This window comes from Schistocerca serialis, chromosome 1, assembly GCF_023864345.2.
Source record: "Schistocerca serialis cubense isolate TAMUIC-IGC-003099 chromosome 1, iqSchSeri2.2, whole genome shotgun sequence".
NCBI lineage: Eukaryota > Metazoa > Arthropoda > Insecta > Orthoptera > Acrididae > Schistocerca > Schistocerca serialis.
Genome location: NC_064638.1, coordinates 1,057,921,842 through 1,057,945,703, shown reverse-complemented (window position 1 = coordinate 1,057,945,703; position 23,862 = coordinate 1,057,921,842). Strand labels below are relative to the sequence as shown.

The 23,862-nt window shown below is 44.0% G+C and overlaps 1 protein-coding gene across 1 annotated transcript in view; it reads right to left on the bottom strand.

Annotated features, from left to right (window-relative positions):
- LOC126455256 (phospholipase B1, membrane-associated-like) overlaps nucleotides 1–23,862 on the bottom strand; it is a 68,252-nt gene that overhangs the window by 25,205 nt on the left and 19,185 nt on the right. The window contains exons 3-4 of the mRNA XM_050091161.1: nucleotides 17,802–18,028; nucleotides 1,189–1,351 (exon numbers count right to left, since the gene is read on the bottom strand). Of these exons, the coding sequence (XP_049947118.1) occupies nucleotides 1,189–1,351; nucleotides 17,802–18,028 (390 nt within the window). The remainder of the gene's footprint in view (nucleotides 1–1,188; nucleotides 1,352–17,801; nucleotides 18,029–23,862) is intronic.

Here is a 23,862-nt window from a genome sequence, read left to right as displayed (position 1 = left end):
CATTGACCAGACGTTTCCAATTGGTGAGAGATCTGGAGAATGTGGTGGCCAGGGCAACAGTCCAACATTTTTTGTATCCTGAAAGGCCCGTACAGGACCTGCAACATGCGATCGTGCATTATCCTGCTCAAACGTAGGATTTCGCAGGAACCGAATGAGAGGTAGAGCCACGGGTCGTAACACATCTGAAATGTAACGTCCAATGTTCAAAGCGCCGTGAAGGTGAACAAGTGGTGACCGAGACGTGTAACCAATGGCACCCCATAACATCACGCCGGGTGATACGCCAGTATGGCGATTACGAATACACGCTTCCAATGTGCGTTCACCATGATGTTGCCAAACACGGATGCGACCATCATGATGCTGTAAACAGAACCTGGATTCATCCGAAAAAATGACGTTTTGCCATTCGTGCACCCAGGTTCGTCGTTGAGAACACCATCGCAGGCGCTCCTGTCTGTGATGCAGCGTCAAGGGTAACCGCAGCCATGGTCTCCGAACTGATAGTCCATGCTGCTGTAAACATCGTCGAACTGTTCGTGCAAATGGTTGTTGTCTTGCAAACGTCACCATCTGTTGACTCAGGGATCGAGACGTGGCTGCACGATCCGTTACAGCCATGCGGATAAGATGCCTGTCATCTCGACTGATAGTGATACGAGGCCGTTGGGATCCAGCACGGCGTTCCGCATTACGCTCCTGAACCCACCGATTCCGTATTCTGCTAACAGTCATTGGATCTCGGCCAACGCGAGCAGCAATGTCGCGATACGATAAACCGCAATCGTGATAGGCTACAATCCGACCATTATCAAAGTCGGAAACGTGATGGTACACATTTCTCCTTCTTTCACAAGCATCACAACAACGTTTCACCAGGCAACGCCCGTCACCCGCTGTTTATGTATGAGAAATCGGTTGGAAACTTTCCTCATGCCAGCACGTTGTAGGAGTCGCCACCGGCACCAACCTTGTGTGAATGCTCTGAAGAGCTAATCATTTTCATAACACAGCATCTTCTTCCTGTCGGTTAAATTTCGGTCTGTAACACGTCGTCTTCGTGGTGTAGCAATTTTAATGGCCAGTAGTGTATAAATATATTTTTTCTACCTTCTGTAAATTTATTCAGTTGCAAACCATCACACAGGCTAACAAGTTGTGGAATGCAGTGACTGAGACGCTTACTGGGGATGTGAATGATGTTGACGAGTGTGCGCGGCAGGTGGCGCTTGAGGTAGAGCAGGGCCGCCTCCAGCTGCTGCCGGTGCCCGTCGGCCGAGTCCTTGCCGTCGTCCACGTGGCAATACTCGTTGCACAGGTCGTTGCCGCCGATCAGGATGTTCACAAGCTGCCAAAGGGCGAAACATATCTTCCAAACCAAGACAGCGACAGTTTACAAGTAACAACAATAGTTTAACACAGAATATGTTCCAGCAGTTCAGGTCTCATCACCTGATTTTGGGACCGAGCGAGATGGCACAGAGGTTAGCACATCAGGCTCGCATTGTGAAGGACAACAGTTCAAATCCCCTTACGACCATCGAGATTGTGATTTTCCTAAATCGCTCCAGGTAAACGATAGTTCCTTTCAAAAGGGCACTGTCGATTTCCTCCGCCATCGATCGTAATCCGACCATGTACGCCTTCTTTAACGACTATACCGTCGACAGGGTGTTAAATTCTAATCTTCCTTCCGTCTAATATGGTGGTGCAGAAAGACGTCTAGGGAACTTCTTTAATTAATATACATGGTACGATATTGCATGATATGAAAATAAAAAAAGACCAAGTCAAATTTCCTTTTTGAAGTCTCCTTACTGAATTGATGGAGGTCACCACGAATTCCTCTCCTGAGCCATCCCCTTAATCTCCGAGAAGCATCTACACCCAACACGCTGAACTACTCCAGTCTTTGTCTGCCACTGCAGTCTTTTATCCATACAACTCCCACAAGTATCATGTAATCACTCTTTTAGGTCTCAACACCTGACCTATCAACCTGCCCTATAAAAGCTTTTGACACACTCACCTCGACGATTCTATGAACAACCTCCTTATTTATTATCTTACCAACCCATCAAATTTTCAAGAATCTTCTACACACTCCATCTCAAACGGATCGGTTTTCCTCTTTTTCAGTTATCTAACAACTCTTTAATAGCTTGGATGCAATGCTGTGCTCCAAATGTACCTTCTCAGAAATTTCTTGTTGAGATTAAGTCCTATGTTTAATACCAGTCGACTTATTTTGACCAGGAACTTCCTGTTTATTTCATTCGTGACTTACATCACTGTAATTCCATCTTTGCCCGAAAATTTTTACTTCCTTGCTTCATCGATTAGTTGAAATACATTTTCTCGCACCAAAAACTTCTTTATAGTTAACCTTATCTGTCCAACTTCGGTAACTTTCCTCTTTAGAGATGTCAATTTGTCTTCAACTGAACCGACTGTCGTGGTATTCATTATCGCATTAACTATAACCTTAGAAAACTTCAAACGATTGTCTTCATTCCTCAGTATTTCATTACTCCACTCCTTTCAACATACAATCTCCCAGGCGATTCTCTTGGACTTCAGTCTACTCTTCATTAGGACTAAATTCTGATATGAGCCTATATCTGCTCTTCAGTAAGGGTTATTACCATGTATCTGACTTCGAAATCTCTGTCTCACAATGGTGTCACCCAGTAGTAATATTCCGAACAATAACTCCTCCTCAGGTGATTTTTGAAAAATGTGGAAGTTGGCTGTTCATTCATCACTTCACATTACATTTTGATATTAGTAAATCACATCATTTATCTTCGCAATAATTTATGTGAGTCTTCTATGATCAGTTTCGCTTAATCGATACAAGAACTACATCAAAATTACTGCATGGTCACTGAAGAAATTATGTATATTTTGTTTTCGACCAAAGTAACTCGTTCCTAGACTGCAGGCCACTAGGTCGTTGTTTGAAAGAGTGTTCGCCACTCTACTCTCTATCTTTCGTTGGGTACTAGTTTCTGGTGCTGTGGCTGGAGGATGTCTGTGCTGTTGAAGGGAGATCCGAGTTTTGTTTGATTGAGGTCCATGATGTTATGAATATTCTTCATTGAATAAAGAACTGAATGATACCATTTCAGTTTGCTTGCTGTGGGGGAGCTTAGTTAAAATGCTGAGGTTGTATTACCATTGCTTGGTTGTCATTATTCCGTGAGCGGGAATGGGACTACGTGTTTGCGTGTAGTAAAATGGAAGCTCATAGGTCGCTGTAACTTCGTTGAACGGAATCCTTCATTTCACTGTACTGTAAATTCAAAGTTTTTATCCTCTCCTGAAGCATAAAGTAGTTTTGCTTTAATCAGAACCGTAAGTTGAGACCGTATCCTCCGGCGGTTGGATGGTCCCAGTAGGCCGCTCGTGACCTGAAGACGGTGCTTTATATATATATATATATATACACTCCTGGAAATTGAAATGAGAACACCGTGAATTCATTGTCCCAGGAAGGGGAAACTTTATTGACACATTCCTGGGGTCAGATACATCACGTGATCACACTGACAGAACCACAGGCACATAGACACAGGCAACAGAGCATGCACAATGTCGGCACTAGTACAGTGTATATCCACCTTTCGCAGCAATGCAGGCTGCTATTCTCCCATGGAGACGATCGTAGAGATGCTGGATGTAGTCCTGTGGAACGGCTTGCCATGCCATTTCCACCTGGCGCCTCAGTTGGACCAGCGTTCGTGCTGGACGTGCAGACCGCGTGAGACGACGCTTCATCCAGTCCCAAACATGCTCAATGGGGGACAGATCCGGAGATCTTGCTGGCCAGGGTAGTTGACTTACACCTTCCAGAGCACGTTGGGTGGCACGGGATACATGCGGACGTGCATTGTCCTGTTGGAACAGGAAGTTCCCCTGCCGGTCTAGGAATGGTAGAACGATGGGTTCGATGACGGTTTGGATGTACCGTGCAGTATTCAGTGTCCCTCGACGATCACCAGTGGTGTACGGCCAGTGTAGGAGATCGCTCCCCATACCATGATGCCGGGTGTTGGCCCTGTGTGCCTCGGTCGTATGCAGTCCTGATTGTGGCGCTCACCTGCACGGCGCCAAACACGCATACGACCATCATTGGCACCAAGGCAGAAGCGACTCTCATCGCTGAAGACGACACGTCTCCATTCGTCCCTCTATTCACGCCTGTCGCGACACCACTGGAGGCGGGCTGCACGATGTTGGGGCGTGAGCGGAAGACGGCCTAACGGTGTGCGGGACCATAGCCCAGCTTCATGGAGACGGTTGCGAATGGTCCTCGCCGATACCCCAGGAGCAACAGTGTCCCTAATTTGCTGGGGAGTGGCGGTGCGGTCCCCTACGGCACTGCGTAGGATCCTACGGTCTTGGCGTGCATCCGTGCGTCGCTGCGGTCCGGTCCCAGATCGACGGGCACGTGCACCTTCCGCCGACCACTGGCGACAACATCGATGTACTGTGGAGACCTCACGCCCCACGTGTTGAGCAATTCGGCGGTACGTCCACCCGGCCTCCCGCATGCCCACTATACGCCCTCGCTCAAAGTCCGTCAACTGCACATACGGTTCACGTCCACGCTGTCGCGGCATGCTACCAGTGTTAAAGACTGCGATGGAGCTCCGTATGCCACGGCAAACTGGCTGACACTGACGGCGGCGATGCACAAATGCTGCGCAGCTAGCGCCATTCGACGGCCAACACCGCGGTTCCTGGTGTGTCCGCTGTGCCGTGCGTGTGATCATTGCTTGTACAGCCCTCTCGCAGTGTCCGGAGCAAGTATGGTGGGTCTGACACACCGGTGTCAATGTGTTCTTTTTTCCATTTCCAGGAGTGTATATATATATATATATATATATATATATGCAATGTTATCGATCCCAACTGTCTTATATGATCTTAAGTCTTTTAAAGTCTGGCTCTAATACAGGACCACCTGTCTCTTTCCTGCCAACTCCGGTTTATTCTTTTATCACTTCATCAGACGAATCCTCTCCCTCAGCGAGTCCTTCACTCTACTATTTCCACCTATCCGCTCTGTTTTCTGCGTTCAACAATGGAATTCCCATTGCACTCTTAGTTTCACCGCCCTTGCTTTTAATTTTACAGAAGGTTGTTTTGACTGTTATGTATGATAGGTCAGTCCTTCGGACACTCATCTCTTTTTCGATTTCCACACATTTATATATATGTATAAGCTATTATATGGTAACTGAACACATGGACCCACGTGGTTATTCAAGCCTACAAGTATTAGATTCATATTAACGACAAGCAATCGAAACATCACGTTCTCAACTTACGGTTCTGATTAAAGCAAAACTACTTTATGCTTATATATATATATATATATATATATATATATATATATATATATATATATATATATAAGCATATATTACTACCTATATATATATATATATATATAATTCTTGGTTATTAAAATACAAGATCATGGCACATTGCAAGGTAGACATCTTATTACATGTTGTGGGCTAGCCTCAAGACCCATGAATATTCTGATGTATCGACAGTCACATACTGACTTGTGGTCATGTGACATTAGTAATATGTAGTTCTTCTTTACATGCTGTCAAGTTAAAGGTGCTGATAACGTAGGTCAACTGGTGCTGTTCAGCGATTGCTGTTTATCAGATCTAGTGCAAAGTAATCTCTCACACGGTCTTGATCTTATGTATAAATGATATTTATGAATTAAATTTTTGCTCTGATGCTGTACTTCAAGTCAACAGTTATAAAACTGGGGAGATATCCTCATTGCACATTTAGATGCTATAATCAAGAAGCTAAAACATGTTCACTTTCGGAGCAATCTTTCAGGAATCACTGTTCAGGTACTCAGATACTAACTATGGAAGCACGTTTCTCTCAGTCATGCTGTATTATGAAACGGCGTGTGTATGTGATTATTTCTACTAAATTTTAAGATTCTTACAGCGTATCCAAATTATGATCTGGGTGTATCTTGGAATCACGTGGTTTCAGGACTTAATTATTACTACTTATGAGTCTAGTCATTGCTTTTTATCATAACACCCTGGAAGAATTTTTCGTTCCTATGAATTTGCTGGTCATTTACTAGCTACAGTTTTTTTCATTTAATGTGTTTCTTACCATATCTGCCCATATTTTTCAATACTGGGTATCCTGCCAGCATCTTTTGCCGGTATGAATTTTTTCTGATTAGTTACAAGGTACACATCTTAACTGTGATGTTTATTACTGCTTTAAGTCTTTCACTGCATGGTTGTGTTACTTGTGATGACAACATACAACTTCACATTTACATTCATGTTTTGAAATCAAATTACTGAGTATTTCCATTTTATCTGTTCTTTTGGGTATGAGATTTATGTGGTTAAATGTTTTGTGTTGATGAAGTAGAAATGAAGAAGAAAAATTGCTGTAAGTTGTTTAGAAAAAGAGTGAAGACCATATCAAATAATTTATTGCTGTTATACTGATGATAAAGCAACACAAAGTGGTGATTTTGTGGAATGTGGTGGACTTGGGTTGTAATTAAAATTTTGTTCAATTTTATGCTCTGAAGGCTTGTCATTTATTTTTAAAATACAGGAAAGGTCACTTTGTAATGAGTATGAGATTTCTGTTTGTTTCTCCTTCAACTACCTACCTGTTTGTGAGGTCACCTTTCGCAGATTGATGTTGACTAATTACAATGATATTTTTTACCTGAGGAAAATGTTGGAATTTATTTATTCATGATTCAAGTATTAGTAAGAGGATCCATGTGTCGAACTGTATGGGCGTCATGAAGAATTTAATAGTACTGTGAGTCAGTGTTGGAATCTTTCTTTAAGAATCAGTTTCTATGACTTGAGGTGTAGGTTTGAGAAATTCATCTTCCCCCTCCCCACCCCATGAATTTTCTGTTAAAGGAATTGACATACAGACTCCATTGAGGAGGCATTTCTAGTTGATTAAGAGATGTTAAAGACATTGAACTTACTGTAGTTTACCTGTATTTATTTACTTGTCTGCTAGATAAGTTTTCGGGACTTTAAAATTTTTTGTAAGTGAATCAGGATCTGCTGTTATGTGGAGGAGATAGGTAGAGGCTTAAGACTATTTGGGGCTCTTGTGGATGTTCAGGTAACACTCTTGTGGAATAAATTGCAAAGTATTTTTGCTATTTCATTACTACAGTAGTATTTTGTTGAGTATTAAGTCATTTTCATATTTTGAATCCTTAAATGAATTTCTGATGTTGATTCTGGTCTATGGTACTGAGGAGAAATTTTGAGCAGTTATATTCCTTGTCTTAATAATTAGGCACTTTGTGAAGAATTGTTTGAGTCTTCTTGGATGATTTGTTTTCTGAGAATTTTTTATGGAATATACCCAGTTTGATGTGTCAAACTTTGATGTGTGTCTTTGAAGCTGTTTATTGCTCCTTGGTGGTGACATTATTCAGTGCATAATGGAGAAGCCTACATTTAGCCAGAGTGAGGCAACAAGGGTGCATTTTAGGAGACACCAACAAAGTTGTGATAAATCTTAGTTGATGGAAATTCCTGATTGAGGTATTTTCCATACTGGTGCTATACCAGAATGTGCCAGTTGTTCTCACAGTGGCTCACTTAAGATGTCAGTTAATCAAGAAGGAAGTTTTTGTACCCAAAAAGTTAGTTTTGTGAATCAAGGGGTTAATATCATAATCTTGGATTGATGGAACACTTGAATCTGTTGTGGTTCTGTCAACTGAATCTACTAGTTATGGTACAGCAGTAGGAGCCTCTGGAACCTCTGCAGCTTATCCTGTTCAGACTGAACAGCAAAGTAACACTTGAATTCCTACACTTACAATTCATCAGTCTGTTCCCATAATTTTTTGCTGCCATCCTTAAGGAAGTTAGAGACCAATACAAAAAGACTTGATGAAAAACTACATGCAAGCCAAAAAATGAATTCGGAGCTGATGTGAAGTGACTTAATTAGAGAGTGGAGATTAGTCTGGAGATAAGAAAAGATAATAATAAGGAATTGGATGAGAAAGCAGGAGAAAAAGTACAAATTAATACAAGGGAATTAAGAGAAAAATTAGAAGCTAATGTCATTACTTTGCAGAGACAGGTACATACTTCAGATAAAATATGTAAACCTTGCAGTGAAGATGTTGCAAGGAAATGTAATGCGTTTAGCGCACAGTTACGGGTACGGTGCCATTCTTATGTTGATGAGATAATTTCTAACGTTGAAAGTAAACCTGCCACTGTTGATTATGGTGAGAATATATTTCAGGAGATTATTAATGAACAGACTAAATAGCTGCAAGCAGAATTACAAAATTGAAGGAAGGAATGCGTAAAGAATGTAACAGGAATGTCAGAGTTTTGAAATGATATCTACCCAGGAAGTTGTTACTGAAATTCAAGAACAAATTTTATGTCATGCTGTATTACAGCTGGGTTTATAAATGAATTTTCAGAAGTTGAAGGTGGTCTCTGAAAGTCATACATCAGAGAGTAGGGGAGGGATTAAACAAACAGTTATGATAATCGTTGATTTAGTACTACTGTAGCACAAATAGTCGTTAATCCTGAGTGTCTTTCCAGGGGTGCTATACGAGTAGATGTCGGTGAGTCTGAAGAGGCAATGTCCTTGTTAGGGTTTAAAGAATGTCAGATGGGAATTAGCATGAGAAGTGGGGAATCAGGGTGAGTAATAGAGAGTGTCTAAGACTGACGAAAAGTTAAGTGAAGTTTGTGTTTAATGTCGCTGTTGTGAAATATGTCATGTGCCTGCCGATGATCTGGATTCAGGTCATGAAGATGCCTCAGATACTGCATCTCATTATCAGACGAGAAGTGGTCATTTCGATCATGAAAATACACACCGTGAAGCCATTACAAGGGATTACGATGTTTTATTATCTATTAAAGGGTTTTAGGTTTCAGAAATACATCAAAGAATAATCATACTCATGCTTCGTTTCAGTAGTTTGATTTTTCACTGCCTTCAACATGGCCACTGGTCATAACATTGAATTTGTGTGTTGTTATTTGGAACGTGAGTCTGTTGTGCACGTACGTATGTTAATTATGAGTTGTGAATCGTATGATTAGTTTAGGCACATCTTTTTGTCTGCATATTGGTCTGAGGCACCCCAAGACAGAGTCAAACTGCACTGCTGAGTACATTCACATTGATCTTATGAAATTCTTTCACATTTATATCAAAATAAATTTGTAGGTCACGTTAAGGGTGATTTATCAGTGTCCAAAGGTTACAAATAGAGTTGGAATGTGATAGTAGTGGTGTAAAGAGTCATGGTAGGAACGACAATTAGTTTGATTACCGTGATCTGAGGCCGCAAAGAAGCTGGAATTATGATCCTGGATGATTTGATTCATGTCGACTGGTATGGGCATGTTATATGGAGGAATTCGGAAGAGGAATCCGAATGCAGTGAAACTATTTTTTTATATGAGGCAGATATGTTGGAATAGCAGACGTTTTAGTCATAATTGGGGAAATAGGAGAAAAGATCGAGATGGTCACTGAGAAAACAGAGGTTCTGAAGCTGATCCATGGAACAGTGTGTGTAAGTGTGCGTAAAGCCCACAGCCACGTGATAAATAGTTGCTGTCAGCAGCCAATTCAGGTGGTCCAGGGGTGACGTCTTTGACAATTGATCAGAATGTTCTGGGTCCTGAATTCGAACTTCAGCTTAAATTTTGAATAAAAATCACTAGCAATGGCGGTTGAAGACTTCTGGCATGAGAAGACGCCCTTGTTCTGCCAAAGGCCTTGTCAGAGAGGACGGAGAAGTGGACAGATGTTCAGGCCACACTCTTTCCTTTGGAACTGCAAACCGCCCCTAAAAGATGGAAGAACCACCTACGATTAACGGCATGAGCATGCAGAAGGCAGCTGAAGCCATTGCATTAAAGACATGTAACGTACATCCAGAGGGCATCTGGCTTGCTGTCGAAAAGCATTGTGATGGTTTCTCCATTGGCAAAAGCTTCTGGACTAGTCTTCCATTCCAATCTTCGTGAGGATAACGCTAAGGGATGGGTAGGGTACTGACCATGAGAAAAAGATTGAAGAAACAACGACAGGGTAGGATTCTACGAGTCGAGGCGTGGAATGAAAGAAGTTTGAGCGTGGCAAGGAAGCAAGAAAATCTGACAAGGAAATGCTAGTTCTCAGTCTAGATATAGTAAGGGTCACTGACGTGACATGGAAAGAAGACAAGAATTTATGGTAAGAAGAGTATAGGGCAGAAAATGAGGTAACAGTAGTAGAAAGCGTTATGAATAGGAATGTAGGATACAGAGTGAATTACTGTGAACAGTTCGGCGATAAGTGTGTTCTCATCGGAATCGACAGCAAACCAATGATGACAACGACAGTTCAGGTGACTGCCGATGTCAAGCACAATATGAAGGGACAGGAGTAGTGTATCAGGATACTGAAAGTGAAGTCAGTAAATAAAAGGAAATGAAAATCTAATAGTCGTGGGCGATTGCAGTGCGGTTGTAGGCGGAGGAGTAGAATAAAGGGTTACGGCAGACTATGAGCTTGGCTATAGGAATGAGAGAGGAGAAAGACTGACTGAGTTTCGCAGTAAATTTCAGATAATAACAGCAAATACTCCGTTCAAGAAACACAAGAGGAGGAGGTGTAATTGGAAAAGGTCAGGAGTATGGTTGGGCAAAGATCCTGAAGTCAGATGGCAGATTGTAAGGCGCACTCAGTTACGACTGATGAAGAGTAGGCTGAAGTTTAAGAGACTAGTCACGAAGAATCAGTGCGCAAAGAAGTTGTATGGTTGGGCAAAGATTCTGAAGTCAGTTGGCAGATTGTAAGGCGCACTCAGTTACGACTGACGAAGAGTAGGCTGAAGTTTAAGAGACTAGTCACGAAGAATCAGTGCGCAAAGAAGTGGGATATCGAAGTACTAACGAATGAAGAGATATAGTTGATGCTCTATAAGGCTATAGATACGGCATTAATGTATAGCTCAGCTGGAAATTCAGGTATCGTGCCACGCTGCACAGCTGCACAGCAAGCATCTGTTATATGTTGTGAGTTATCCTCACGATCCATAAAAACTGTGATGCATTGACAGTCACACACATACTAGGTTGCAGCCGCGAAACATTAGTAATAAGTAGTTCCTGTTTGCATACTATCAGGTTATAGGTGCTGATAAGGTAGGTGGACACGTTCTGTTTCACCTTTGCTGTTATCGGATAATGTGCAGCATAATCTCGCACACTACTGTAATCTTATGTAAACATGATTTTCATGAATTACATTTTGGTTGAGATAGTTCAAATAGCCTTTAGTATTCAAACAGCACCAAAGAAGTCCATCTTTCTCAGTTCTGCTGTATTATGAACGTGTGTGTATGTGTCTGTGTGTGTGTGTGTGTGTGTGTGTGTGAGTGAGTGACTATTTGTATTAAATTTTATGTGTCAGGCAGCGTTTTCAGGTCATTTTCTGACATGAGAGTTCTACTTTATGTGTAGCTTGGAGGTTGCAGGTCTCAATTATCACTACGTATGGGGTAGTCATACACGTCTTTCGAATGTATTAACTTACAAATGCTGAAATTTTGAGAGAATTCCATTAACCTTTCTTACTACTGTTGTTGAGCCCATATACTCCCGTAACTCTCTCTTAATTCATTTTCCAATTACAGCGATTCTTTCACATGATTATTACATTTCAATTTCCCTTTGCATCCTGAATTATTCCCACACCTGCAATCTCTTAGTCTTTTGCTTCTCACGTTGGCAATTATGCGTGACGTATTGTTGTGGCGATGGTTAGCTGTCGATTTCAATGAGAATAATCCTATTCCTATCACTGAACCATACACACTAACTCATTCTCTGCACTACCCCCCCCCCCCCCCCCCTCCTATTCGTTACGTACCATACTTTGTGGTAAAGACATGAAAATTTGAAAAGATAAATGCAAAAACTCGGACTGGATATAGTGGGGGTTAGTGAAATGAAATGGAAAGAAGGCAAGGATTCCTGATCAGACAAATATGGGGTACCATCAACAGCTACAGAAAATGATGTAACGGAATAGGATCCGCCATGAATAGCGACTTAGGGCAAAGAGTGAGTTCCTGTAAATAGTTCAATTATAGGATTGTTCTCATCAGAATCGACATCAAAGCAACACTGAAAAAAGTAGTTTGGGTCACAACTATAATGAGGAAAGGAAAATAAAATATTTGAGAATATTGATTGTGTAGCAGTATGTAAGAGGAGATGAAAACATTATCATGGGCGAATGGAATCCTTTACTAGGAGTTGAAACCGAAGATAGCGCCAAGAGTAATATGCGTTAGAAACAGGAATGAGCAGCTAATTGAACTCAGCAAGCATTTTAGCGACTAATAGTAAATACATTATTCAGAAGTTACAAGAAGAGGAGGAATACTTGGAAAAAGTCTGGCGACAAGAGAACATTCCAGCTGGATTACGGCACTATGACACAGAGACATTCTGAATTGCAGTGTACCCAGGAACAGGTATTGACTCTGATTACAATTTGATAATCGTATGAGAATAAATAGGAAGTATCAATGTGGAAGGAAGTGGGATACTGTATTACTGATATATGATCGGTTTCTGAAGGTTTGTTTGGCTATAGAGATTGCGTTAGTGAATACTCTGTACGCAGTTCAGTTGATGAGAAATCGATATCTCTAAAAAGGACAATAGGTCAAATTGAGCAGACTTAATAGGGGTACAAGAAAGATAATGCGCAGAGAGGTTGAATAAAAGAATACGTACTTCACTTATCTAAGAAAGAAGGAAGTACAAAACTGTTTAGGAAAAAAAAGGAGTGAAAAAATATAAGCCAATTGCGAATGAAATAAAAAGGAAGCACAGCGAAGCTAAGGTAAAATGACTGCAATAAAAATATGAAGATATCGAAAAGGAAACTTTCATCGGAAGAACTAAGCCATCATGCAGAACAGTCAAAACAACGTTCGGTGAAACTGAAACCGAAGCCGTCCAAATTAAGACTACTTGAACAATTCCACTGTTAAAGGCAGAGGTGAGAGCGAGTAGGTGGAAAGAATTCATGGGAGACCCTTGGGAGTGAGAGGCACTGTCTGATGGCATGACAGAAGAATAGATGATAGTTGATTTGGAAGATATAGGTAAGTTAGTAAAGGCGATTAAACACGGCAGAATGCATTGACACCTTCAGAATTTCTAAAATCAATGACGAAAGTGTCAACGAAACGACTATTTAAGTCGGTATGTAAACAGGCTGGAAACATAGCGCCAGATGATCGTAAATGATATCATCCACAAGATGGAAAGGGAAGGTAAAAGTTTGAGAGCTTTTGTACAATCAGTTTATGTGAGTCAGATTTGTGGCAAAATAATATACAGAAAAATTGAAAAGGTAATATGCCACACTAATCGCTTACCTACCTGTTGGTGCTTTTATACCCGCATTGGAGTCTCACTATGTTGCAAATACGCTGCAGCAACGCCTTCAAACGGAATCTTATACGAGAGGAGCCTCCACACAGAATAGGCGAGGAGAAGAGCTTGTAGAAAACTTTGACAAGAAAATGGAACAGGCTGATTGATGTTTTGAGACACCAGTGAGTAACTTCCCTGTTACGTAAGAGAGTTGTAGCGGATAAAATCTGTAGGGGAGGACAGATATTGTAAGATACTGTCGGAAAAAAGCAACATGCTCAAGGACAATGTACAGCTTCATCAGAGTGTTATACGTACTGAAGAGTTGTAGTGTTAGTTATTTATCTTTCATGGTCATTGGCGATGAGGCGAAACTGATAGGAATGTCTATACATCCTCTGTTTTAACTCTACAGGCAGTAACTGTGCTGAGCTTAGAAGTGAACTGTGTTTACAACGTTCATTTTAGCGTACAACCATGCCCCAACGACGAGTACATATTGCTACTGAATAGCTTCAGGCATTTGAAAGAGGTCGTGCTGTGGGCCTGTGGAAAGCTGAATGGTCGTATCGACGGATTGCTGTACATGTTGGGCACTACGTATCCGACCGAGCGAGGTGGTGCAGTGGTTCGACACTGGACTCGCATTCGGGAGGACGACGGTTCAATCCCGCGTCCGGCCATCCTGATTTAGGTTTTCCGTGATTTCCCTATATCGCTCCAGGCAAATGCCGGGATGGTTCCTCTGAAAGGGCACGGCCGACTTCCTTCCCCATCCTTCCCTAATCCGATGAGACCGATGACCACGCTGTCTGGTCTCCTTCCCTAAAACAACCAACCAACCAGTGTATCGGTGGTGTGTCACTGCTTTCAACAGTGGTCCGTGGAACAGTCCCACATCTGCAGAACAGGTTCTGCAGTCCGTGTCGTGCAGACACACGCCAAGATCGGTGCAATGTACGAACAGCGTTAGTCGATAGAACAACATCCAGGGACAAAATCTGGTCACATGTCGCGCCTCCTGTGTCATCATGGACCACTGGGAACTGTTTGCATTAGGACGTGAGTCTGGCCAGGCTATCACAGAAACAATGAAAGAGTTAAATGGAGAGTGAAATGGCGCCCTGTTGCCTTCAGTGATGAGAATATTTTCTGTGGCCAAGCGGTTCTAGGCGCTACAGTCTGGAACCGCGCGAATGCTACGGTCACAGGTTCGAATCCTTCCTCGGGCATGGATGTGTGTGATGTCCTTTGGTTAGTTAGGTTTAAGTAGTTCTAAGGTCTAGGGGACTGATGACCTCAGAAGTTAAGTCCCATAGGCTCAGAGACATTTGAGCCAATACGTTCTGTTTGTAAGTGAGTGATGGATACATAACGACGTGGACGTAACGAGCTGCCTATTCCAGAGAACACTGGACGCGACACAGAGGTGTCATGCAGAGTCTTCATGGCTGATGGTGGGAGAGGGTCACCAGTTACGTCTCGCGGTCACTGTTGGTGTTTCTTCGGAGTGTAGTAACCAGTGCCCAGTAGAATGCAAAGGCGCTACTATTACTTTTTCGACAGGAAGGTGATATGCTTTTCAAGCAAGACAATGCACGTCAAAATAGCGCTACTATTACGCAATTTGCTTTTCGTGGTGCACAACATCCGCCCTAGCCACCAAGGTTACCAGCTCTCTCCTCAATTGAACAGGTATGGGACATTACTTATCCGTTCTCTAGGCCTTGAAAGAGCCAATGCCAAACTGCAACAAAAAGCGGAAGATGCGTGGGAAGATCTATCGCAGGGTACCGTTCGGCACGTTTATGATCGTTTGCATGGGTTGCTGCCAGAGGGGGATACACTGTGTAATGATGACACGGTTTGGTAACCCTTTACGGTGACTTGTGTTTCTCACTTTGTCTGAATTTATTACCAATACCCCTACAATGATGAGGCAACGGCCTTGCCGCAGTGGATATACGGGTTCCCGTGAGATCACCGAAGTTATGCGCTGCCGGGAGTGGCCGGCACTGGATGGGTGACCATCCAGCCGCCATGCGCTGTTGCCATTTTTCGGCGTGCACTCAGCCTCCTGATGCCAATTGAGGAGCTACTCGACCGAATAGTAGCGGCTGCAATCAAAGAAAACCATCATAACGACCGGGAGAGCGGTGTGCTGACCACACGCCCCTCCCATCCGCATCCTCAACTGAGGATGACATGGCGGTCGGATGGTACCGATGGGCCATTTGTGGTCTGAAGACGGAGTGCTACGATGATGAACTACCCGTCACTTCACTTGCCAGTGAAATGACCTTGGCCTTGAGGCTGCTGCATTTTCTTTTTTCGCTGGCAGTTTATATGAAACAAATACAAGGTGACACACGGGAGACGGACGGTTTTGAACTGCGTAGTACTGAGAGTGCGGTGGTGGGAGGTGGTCGTGGTGGGTATAGTTCTGATCCACACAAGACACCATTTCATTTACTCAGTCACTATGGAGCAGTGGGACTTGTGACGTCGAGTGTTTGTCTATGACAGTTTCGTGAAAAGTGGTGAGTCTATTATTGCTACGCAGCGATTGTTTCGTGCGCGGTTTAATGGCGGTCGACATGGAGCTATTACGAGCAATAACATAATCCTCAGATGGTTGGAAAACTTCAGATCAACTGGAAACGTACTGCATAAGAAGCACCCTGGCGCAAGACGCTGAGTAACGACACCAGAAAATGTTGAAAGGGTAAGGCAAGCGGCAGTCAGAAGCCCAGCTAGACGTCATGCTAGTGAGTTACGAATTAATCGTGAATCGATTAGACGAATTTTGCATAAAGAATTAAAATTCCATCCCTACAAAATGCTCATTGTCCAACAACTTAAGGAAACTGATTTTGCTGTACGAGAAGACTTCGCTTACAGAATGCAAGTGATTTTGGTATCGAATGAAAGTGAAATTTTATTGATGAGCGATGAAGCTCATTTTCATTTAAACGGGGCCGTGAATAAGCAAAAACTACGTTACTGGGCTCCAGAGCATCCACACCTTATCCACCAGCGTCCTCTACACTCAGAAAAAGTAACAGCCTGGTGTGCTCTTGGCTCTGTTGGCGTTATTGGACCTTATTTTTTTTTTAAGAGAACGGAGCCACAGTTACTGTTAATTCGGTTCGTTACATTCGTATGCTTGAAACATTCTTGAAACCAGAACTAAGAAGACGACGAATCCCTTTAAAACGCGTTTGGTTCCAGCAGGATGGGGCAACATCGCACACCGCAAACACCTCAATGACAGTTCTTAGACGCATGTTTTCTGGCCGGATTATCTCACGTTTTGCTAATGTTCCTCGGCCTCCCATGTCTCCCGACTTGTCAGTATGTGACTTTTCTCTGTGGGGGTATCTTAAGAACTGTCTATAACCACAAACCACTAAATTTGGACGAGCTTAAGAATGCAATCATTCAAGAAATTGCTGCCATCCCCGCAGAGATTTTAGTCCGTGTGATGGAGGATTTTGAGAAGAGACTTGAGTCCTGCATTCGAAATGATGGACATCACCTTGACCACATTATTTTTCACAAATAATTTTGTTAACTAAAATGGCAAATAATGAGCTTTGATTTTGTGTAAATAAACATGCATTAATTTTAAAGTTGTCTGAGTATTATTTCATTAAAAACCGTCCATCTCCCGTGTGTCACCCTGTAATTGCGAAGATTTAGTGAAGCTGATAATTCAGGTGGATAGGCTGACACAGGACCCAACCCGAAGACTGGCGGGTTAAAAAAAATTTATTGTGTGGCCTCTGATTTGGTTTAAAAAACTGAAAGCATAAAGTGCCTTAATCCACTTACGCACGTAATTTATCAGTGCTAAAACGATGTGACCAATTTTTCTCGTAACACGAATTGAAACTGGTCTGGCAACAGTAATTCTCAACCTCTGATTCAGTGAGCAGAATCACTTATCGAAGCTGGACACCGACCAGTTGAACAGAAAGAGGGGCAGCTGTTGCATTCGCTCTACCATATTAAAAGCCTCCACTCGTATACATTCTTATCAAAAAGACAGCAAATATGAGTATTCAGGACAGTAAAAGATTCTCATATCAGTCCAACTAAAGACATCGGTCGCCAGAAAATATACTAAAGAGCCCATTCTACGTAGTAGTATGAGGTCACCATGCAAACCGCCACTGTAGACATAGACCCTAAATCAGTTTCGTGTAGAGAAAAACATTTTGTCTACTAGTATTTATAAAAGGGCTGCAGAGATACTCAGTCGCTTCGCTGCGGTGCGCAGCAAGTGCCGCACTGCGGTGTTGGAGGTACCTTCCAGTGCTTGCCCACATCGACGAAGGGGTCCCTGCGCAGCATGAGCACGAGCCGGCGCGCCTGGTGGACCAGCGAGTCGTCCAGGGCGCCGTTCTCGGCCAGGTTGAGCCCCGCCAGCGGCGTGCCCGTCTCGGCCGGCCGCAGCGCGAAGCCCCTCAGGCGCGGGTTGAACTCGCGCATGATGTTGGCCAGCGTCAGGTAGCGCCTCCAAGTGCCGCGACCTCCTGAACACGACAGAAAACCGAACGGAAATCTTCTCCCACAAGTATCTACAGATAGAGGCGTATTAAGAATTTTTATCATCTTGTTGTTGCTTGAGTTATTGAAATAAAAATAGCACAAATCGCAATTTATTTACGTTTCTACTGAAGGGTTGAAAGTTTCCGCTGTTCGTGACGGAAACGTTATGTCATTACGAAGTAGCTCCATTCACTGGTTCCTCATATGCTCTGCTATCTCGACCTGGCGTTAACGTTATTTTACTTTTTAGCGGTTGTTACCTCTAGCAGTACAAAAATTAACTGTAACTCGGACTGTTACGTACTATTTATAAAGGAAAATTGACACGAGAGTTACAATGGGCAGCTAAATGAGTACGAGACAGACGGACAAAAAGTAAGTCAGCTATCTAGTATTTCAAAAGTAATTAGTCCATTGAGAGACAAGACAGTCCATCCCTTCATGGAAAAATGTTTACGGTAGCCTGCGGAACAGTGAGTGGACCCAGGCATCCATTTCTTCGAAGTAAATCGACAGCCACGAATGTCTTTATTCATGGCTCCAGTAATACACTCCTGGAAATGGAAAAAAGAACACATTGACACCGGTGTGTCAGACCCACCATACTTGCTCCGGACACTGCGAGAGGGCTGTACAAGCAATGATCACACGCACGGCACAGCGGACACACCAGGAACCGCGGTGTTGACCGTCGAATGGCGCTAGATGCGCAGCATTTGTGCACCGCCGCCGTCAGTGTCAGCCAGTTTGCCATGGCATACGGAGCTCCATCGCAGTCTTTAACACTGGTAGCATGCCGCGACAGCGTGGACGTGAACCGTATGTGCAGTCGACGGACTTTGAGCGAGGGCGTATAGTGGGCATGCGGGAGGCCGGGTGGACGTACCGCCGAATTGCTCAACACGTGGGGCGTGAGGTCTCCACAGTACATCGATGTTGTCGCCAGTGGTCGGCGGAAGGTGCACGTGCCCGTCGACCTGGGACCGGACCGCAGCGACGCACGGATGCACGCCAAGACCGTAGGATCCTACGCAGTGCCGTAGGGGACCGCACCGCCACTTCCCAGCAAATTAGGGACACTGTTGCTCCTGAGGTATCGGCGAGGACCATTCGCAACCGTCTCCATGAAGCTGGGCTACGGTCCCGCACACCGTTAGGCCGTCTTCCGCTCACGCCCCAACATCGTGCAGCCCGCCTCCAGTGGTGTCGCGACAGGCGTGAATGGAGGGACGAATGGAGACGTGTCGTCTTCAGCGATGAGAGTCGCTTCTGCCTTGGTGCCAATGATGGTCGTATGCGTGTTTGGCGCCGTGCAGGTGAGCGCCACAATCAGCACTGCATACGACCGAGGCACACAGGGCCAACACCCGGCATCATGGTGTGGGGAGCGATCTCCTACACTGGCCGTACACCACTGGTGATCGTCGAGGGGACACTGAATAGTGCACGGTACATCCAAACCGTCATCGAACCCATCGTTCTACCATTGCTAGACCGGCAAGGGAACTTGCTGTTCCAACAGGACAATGCACGTCCGCATGTATCCCGTGCCACCCAACGTGCTCTAGAAGGTGTAAGTCAACTACCCTGGCCAGCAAGATCTCCGGATCTGTCCCCCATTGAGCATGTTTGGGACTGGATGAAGCGTCGTCTCACGCGGTCTGCACGTCCAGCACGAACGCTGGTCCAACTGAGGCGCCAGGTGGAAATGGCATGGCAAGCCGTTCCACAGGACTACATCCAGCATCTCTACGATCGTCTCCATGGGAGAATAGCAGCCTGCATTGCTGCAAAAGGTGGATATACACTGTACTAGTGCCGACATTGTGCATGCTCTGTTGCCTGTGTCTATGTGCCTATGGGTCTGTCAGTGTAATCATGTGATGTATCTGACCCCAGGAATGTGTCAATAAAGTTTCCCCTTCCTGGGACAATGAATTCACGGTGTTCTTATTTCAATTTCCAGGAGTGTATGATAATCGTGTAGGGAGAAATCGGGACTGTATTAAGATATGTAAGAGCTTCCATTGAATCTTAAGGAGAGCAGTCTAAAAAACCTTGGTAACTTAATACTCCATCCACATTTTGCTCAGGTTCTTTCGACCCATGAAGAAAGAGATTCGTGACCGTCTGGTTGCTTTTCTCCATCCATCTCGTTTTCATTTCACTGCCCCGTACATTATCCTTAAGTGCTAAGAGATGTTTGTAACCAGATACGGAAAGAAATTATATTGGCCCGTCCGCATAGCTGAGCGGCTTACCACGCCGCTTCAGAGATGCCATCCTCAGATCGAATCCGCCCAGCAGAGCCGGTGTTGCGACGAGACTGGATGTGGTTTTTAGGCGAACAACACGTTGGTCACCTCGTCTCCCCATAGCTGTACTGCTAAAACGTTCATACTATTTTTCATGGGATGACTCTAAAGCACACATGTGGGTACACAAATTCCTGTCCGTTGCACGACTGGGAGGAAGAGGGGGGAAGGATAGTGACAAGAAAGGCCAAAAATGAAGATGCACCGAATCCAAATACACATGCCATAGTGGCTGTCCACTCATATCGGCTCTCCGTGCTACTATTTCATTTCCTCTGTGTTATAAGGCCAAGGCGGTTTGGAGAAATGTTGCCGAATAACAGAATTAGGTTACAGACGGTGGGTAAAACATGTATTAATACACCGAGCAAAAAAAGTATCACCCTCTCAAAACCACGTGATTGCCTCCCATTATGAGGCAAAACTTTGCAATTTGGGTCGAAGTTGGTTACAACCTCACTCTACAATGGTGCAAAAGCGTGGCACCCTGTGACGTCACCCTCGATTTCGGCGATGCTTCAGTCAGCAAAATGCGGAAGAAAGGCCAGAGCACAGGAGGTCATGTGAGTTGTAATGTACGTTAATGAAGTCTCATTGGCACTTAAGTTCACCACAACTCTGCCCAACGCCATGGTGGACAAGTCGTACGATGGAAAGGTCGCCACACCTTCTCATACGCACATTTCACCCTTTCGTTTGACGCCTCTGCGATAGAGGCCAGAACCATGGCGTCATTGAAACTGCTCCTTTCCTTTGGGCGTTGATTTCCACATATTTCGCGCTCCAAAACGACAGTTCGCAGTGCTGTGAGCAACGCGCCGACGTTCTTGCCAACGTTCGACACTGCTGACAGCCATACGGACGATTCAGCCCCACTCAAAGGACATCGTGGGACTGCAACCCCCATTTAACGTGATCTGTCTCCTTTGGAGCGTAGTGCGAATGCAGTTTTTTCTCTGGCATTCAGGGTGGAACCGAAAGGGTTCGTTCAAAATCATTCGACGAAATTTGAATGTGATCCGAAACAGTAAAGGGACTTTATGTTCTTTAATCCCTCCCGTTTCGCTTCCCCCTGTGGCGTGATCACGGTGGGGTGCAACATCGACATTTGCTTGAATAAAACGCAAAGGGTACCCAGCAGTTCGGCAGCACCCTCGGCCCACCCACGTATGTCTCTTGAACACATTAAAAATTTTCTTGTCAGAGACGTCGACTTGCATACAGCCTAGTGGTGCGTCGCTGCCGCTCTAGCGACGGAGAGCAGGTAACCCCTCCGACACCCCTTATGTGATGTTGAAATGTGGGTAAGAGGGTGTGTGACGATCTTCCCGTCGCGTAACACATCCACAATAATGTGTGCAGAATTGTGGATATTTGTTGCCAATAGCCGGCCGAGGTGGCCGAGCGGTTCTAGACGCTACAGTCTGGAACCGCTTTACCGCTACGGTCGCAGGTAAATCCTGCCTCAGGCATGGATGTGTCTGATATCCTTAGGTTAGTCAGGTTTAAGTAGTTCTAAGTTCTAGGGGACTGATGACCTTAGAAGTTAAGTCCCATAGAGCTCAGAGCCATTTGAACCATTTTTTTTTCATTTGTTGCCAATACGACATCCCCAACACACCTTAAATATCTCGTGAACATCTGCGCTATGGGCGTTTTTGCACATGTGTCGACGCCTTGCTGTTTTAAACGACGCCGAGCCCGAAGGTGACGTCACAGCAAGTTACGCCTATGCACCATAGCAGAGGACAGTTGTAGGAGTGTTCGAGTCAAATCTCAAACTTGTACGTCCCAATGGGAGATAATGACGGGGTTTCGAAAAAGGGATACTTTTTTTGAGCACTGTATTTTTGCAAACCTATTTCAGTAAATTAACGCGCCTCCACGCAGTAATTCGACTCGCTGAGGAAAAAGTTCCTAGCTGCAGCAGCGTTCGCGGAGACAGCAGCATGACAATGGGTCTAATGGTATGGAGTATCCGTTAAAAGATTTGAGTTAAACTCTGTAAAACGCAGTCACTGCTTCATATACTCAACGGACTGACGTAATGATATTCCGTAATGATATTAATTGAGCCAGACTAGTTTATTTGAATGTGCTTCATTTTAATATTCACGGAAATTTTTGAAGCATAGCTATCGAAATAAAGTAGAATCAAAACGGAAGAAGCGAGATTTCGAAGAGGAGTTAAGATCTGTACAAAGTTAGATTGACTAAGAAATGAAAACGTAAGAGTAGGGTATGGGATATGTGTTATAAACGAAGTGTAATCGACAAACCTAGCTAGAGCATCTACAAAGGTGCCATATTCAAAACTATCAAAACAGGCCTTAAATTTTAGACCTACAGGTACAAGATCAGTTCAAAAAAAATGGTTTAAGTGGCTTTAAGCAATATGGGACTTAACAGCCGAGGTCATCAGTCCCCTAGACTTACTACTTAAACCTAACTAACCTAAGGACATCACACACATCCATACCGTAGGCAAGATTTGAACCTGTGACCGTTGCAGCAGCGTGGTTCCGGACTGAAGCGCCTAGAACCGCTCGTCCACAGCGTCCGGCCAAGATCAGTAGCAAGACCAAAAAAGATGGCTGGATGCTTAGAAGACGGAACAGGCCCATGTCCAAGATCATGATGAGAGGAGAAAAAGAAGGAGAGAGTGAATTCCTAGGCACAGTGTCTGAAATGTGGAATTTAAGAATATATGTTCAAGTTTGTTCCATGGAAAGATTTATTTAATGAGGGTATTTGAGTGAAAATGTGGAAGTGTGATGATTAATTTAATCAGAACTATATTATTATTCAGGTGCTCTGGGGGGCGGAGAGGGGGGGGGGGGGGGGCTGCAGCAGGCACACACAAGTTTCCAGCCAATTTGGGCAAATAAAACAAACGATACGCCATCAAGATTTGGGGCTAAGACCTCTAAAAGGGAGAAGCCTGAAAGAAATTATAATGACAAAAAATATAAATTCTGCGTTTAAATGAATAAAAACAAATAAATGAACAGAAAATACCCTCTACAAGGTGTGTTCCGTAAACAGAACAAAAATGCACTAATATGCATGGTGTTGAAGGTGTAAGTGCAGATATGTTTGGATGGTACACAAATCACTGTGCTGTTTGTATTTTCTCTGCATCGAACAGTCTTCCCGCAAACACGTCACTCAATTTACTGCCTGATGTTTCCTGCACAGTCGTAACAGCACCACTAAGTAGACTACACCTGTCAGTATAGACTACCAGTTTTGTGACTTCATGTCCACACTTCAGAATCTCCAGTTACACGTGGCAGGGGCAAGTTCATCTTACCCTGGGCAGCTGGTCAGATGTTGAGGTGTCTATACTGACAGGCGTAATCCACTTACTGGTGTTGTTACTAATGTGCAGGAAACATCAGGTGATAAACTGTGTGACGTGTTTGTGGGAAGACTGTTAGATGCAGAGAAAAAACAACTAGCACGGAAACTTTATTTACTATCCTTCCTGGCGATGTGAATAG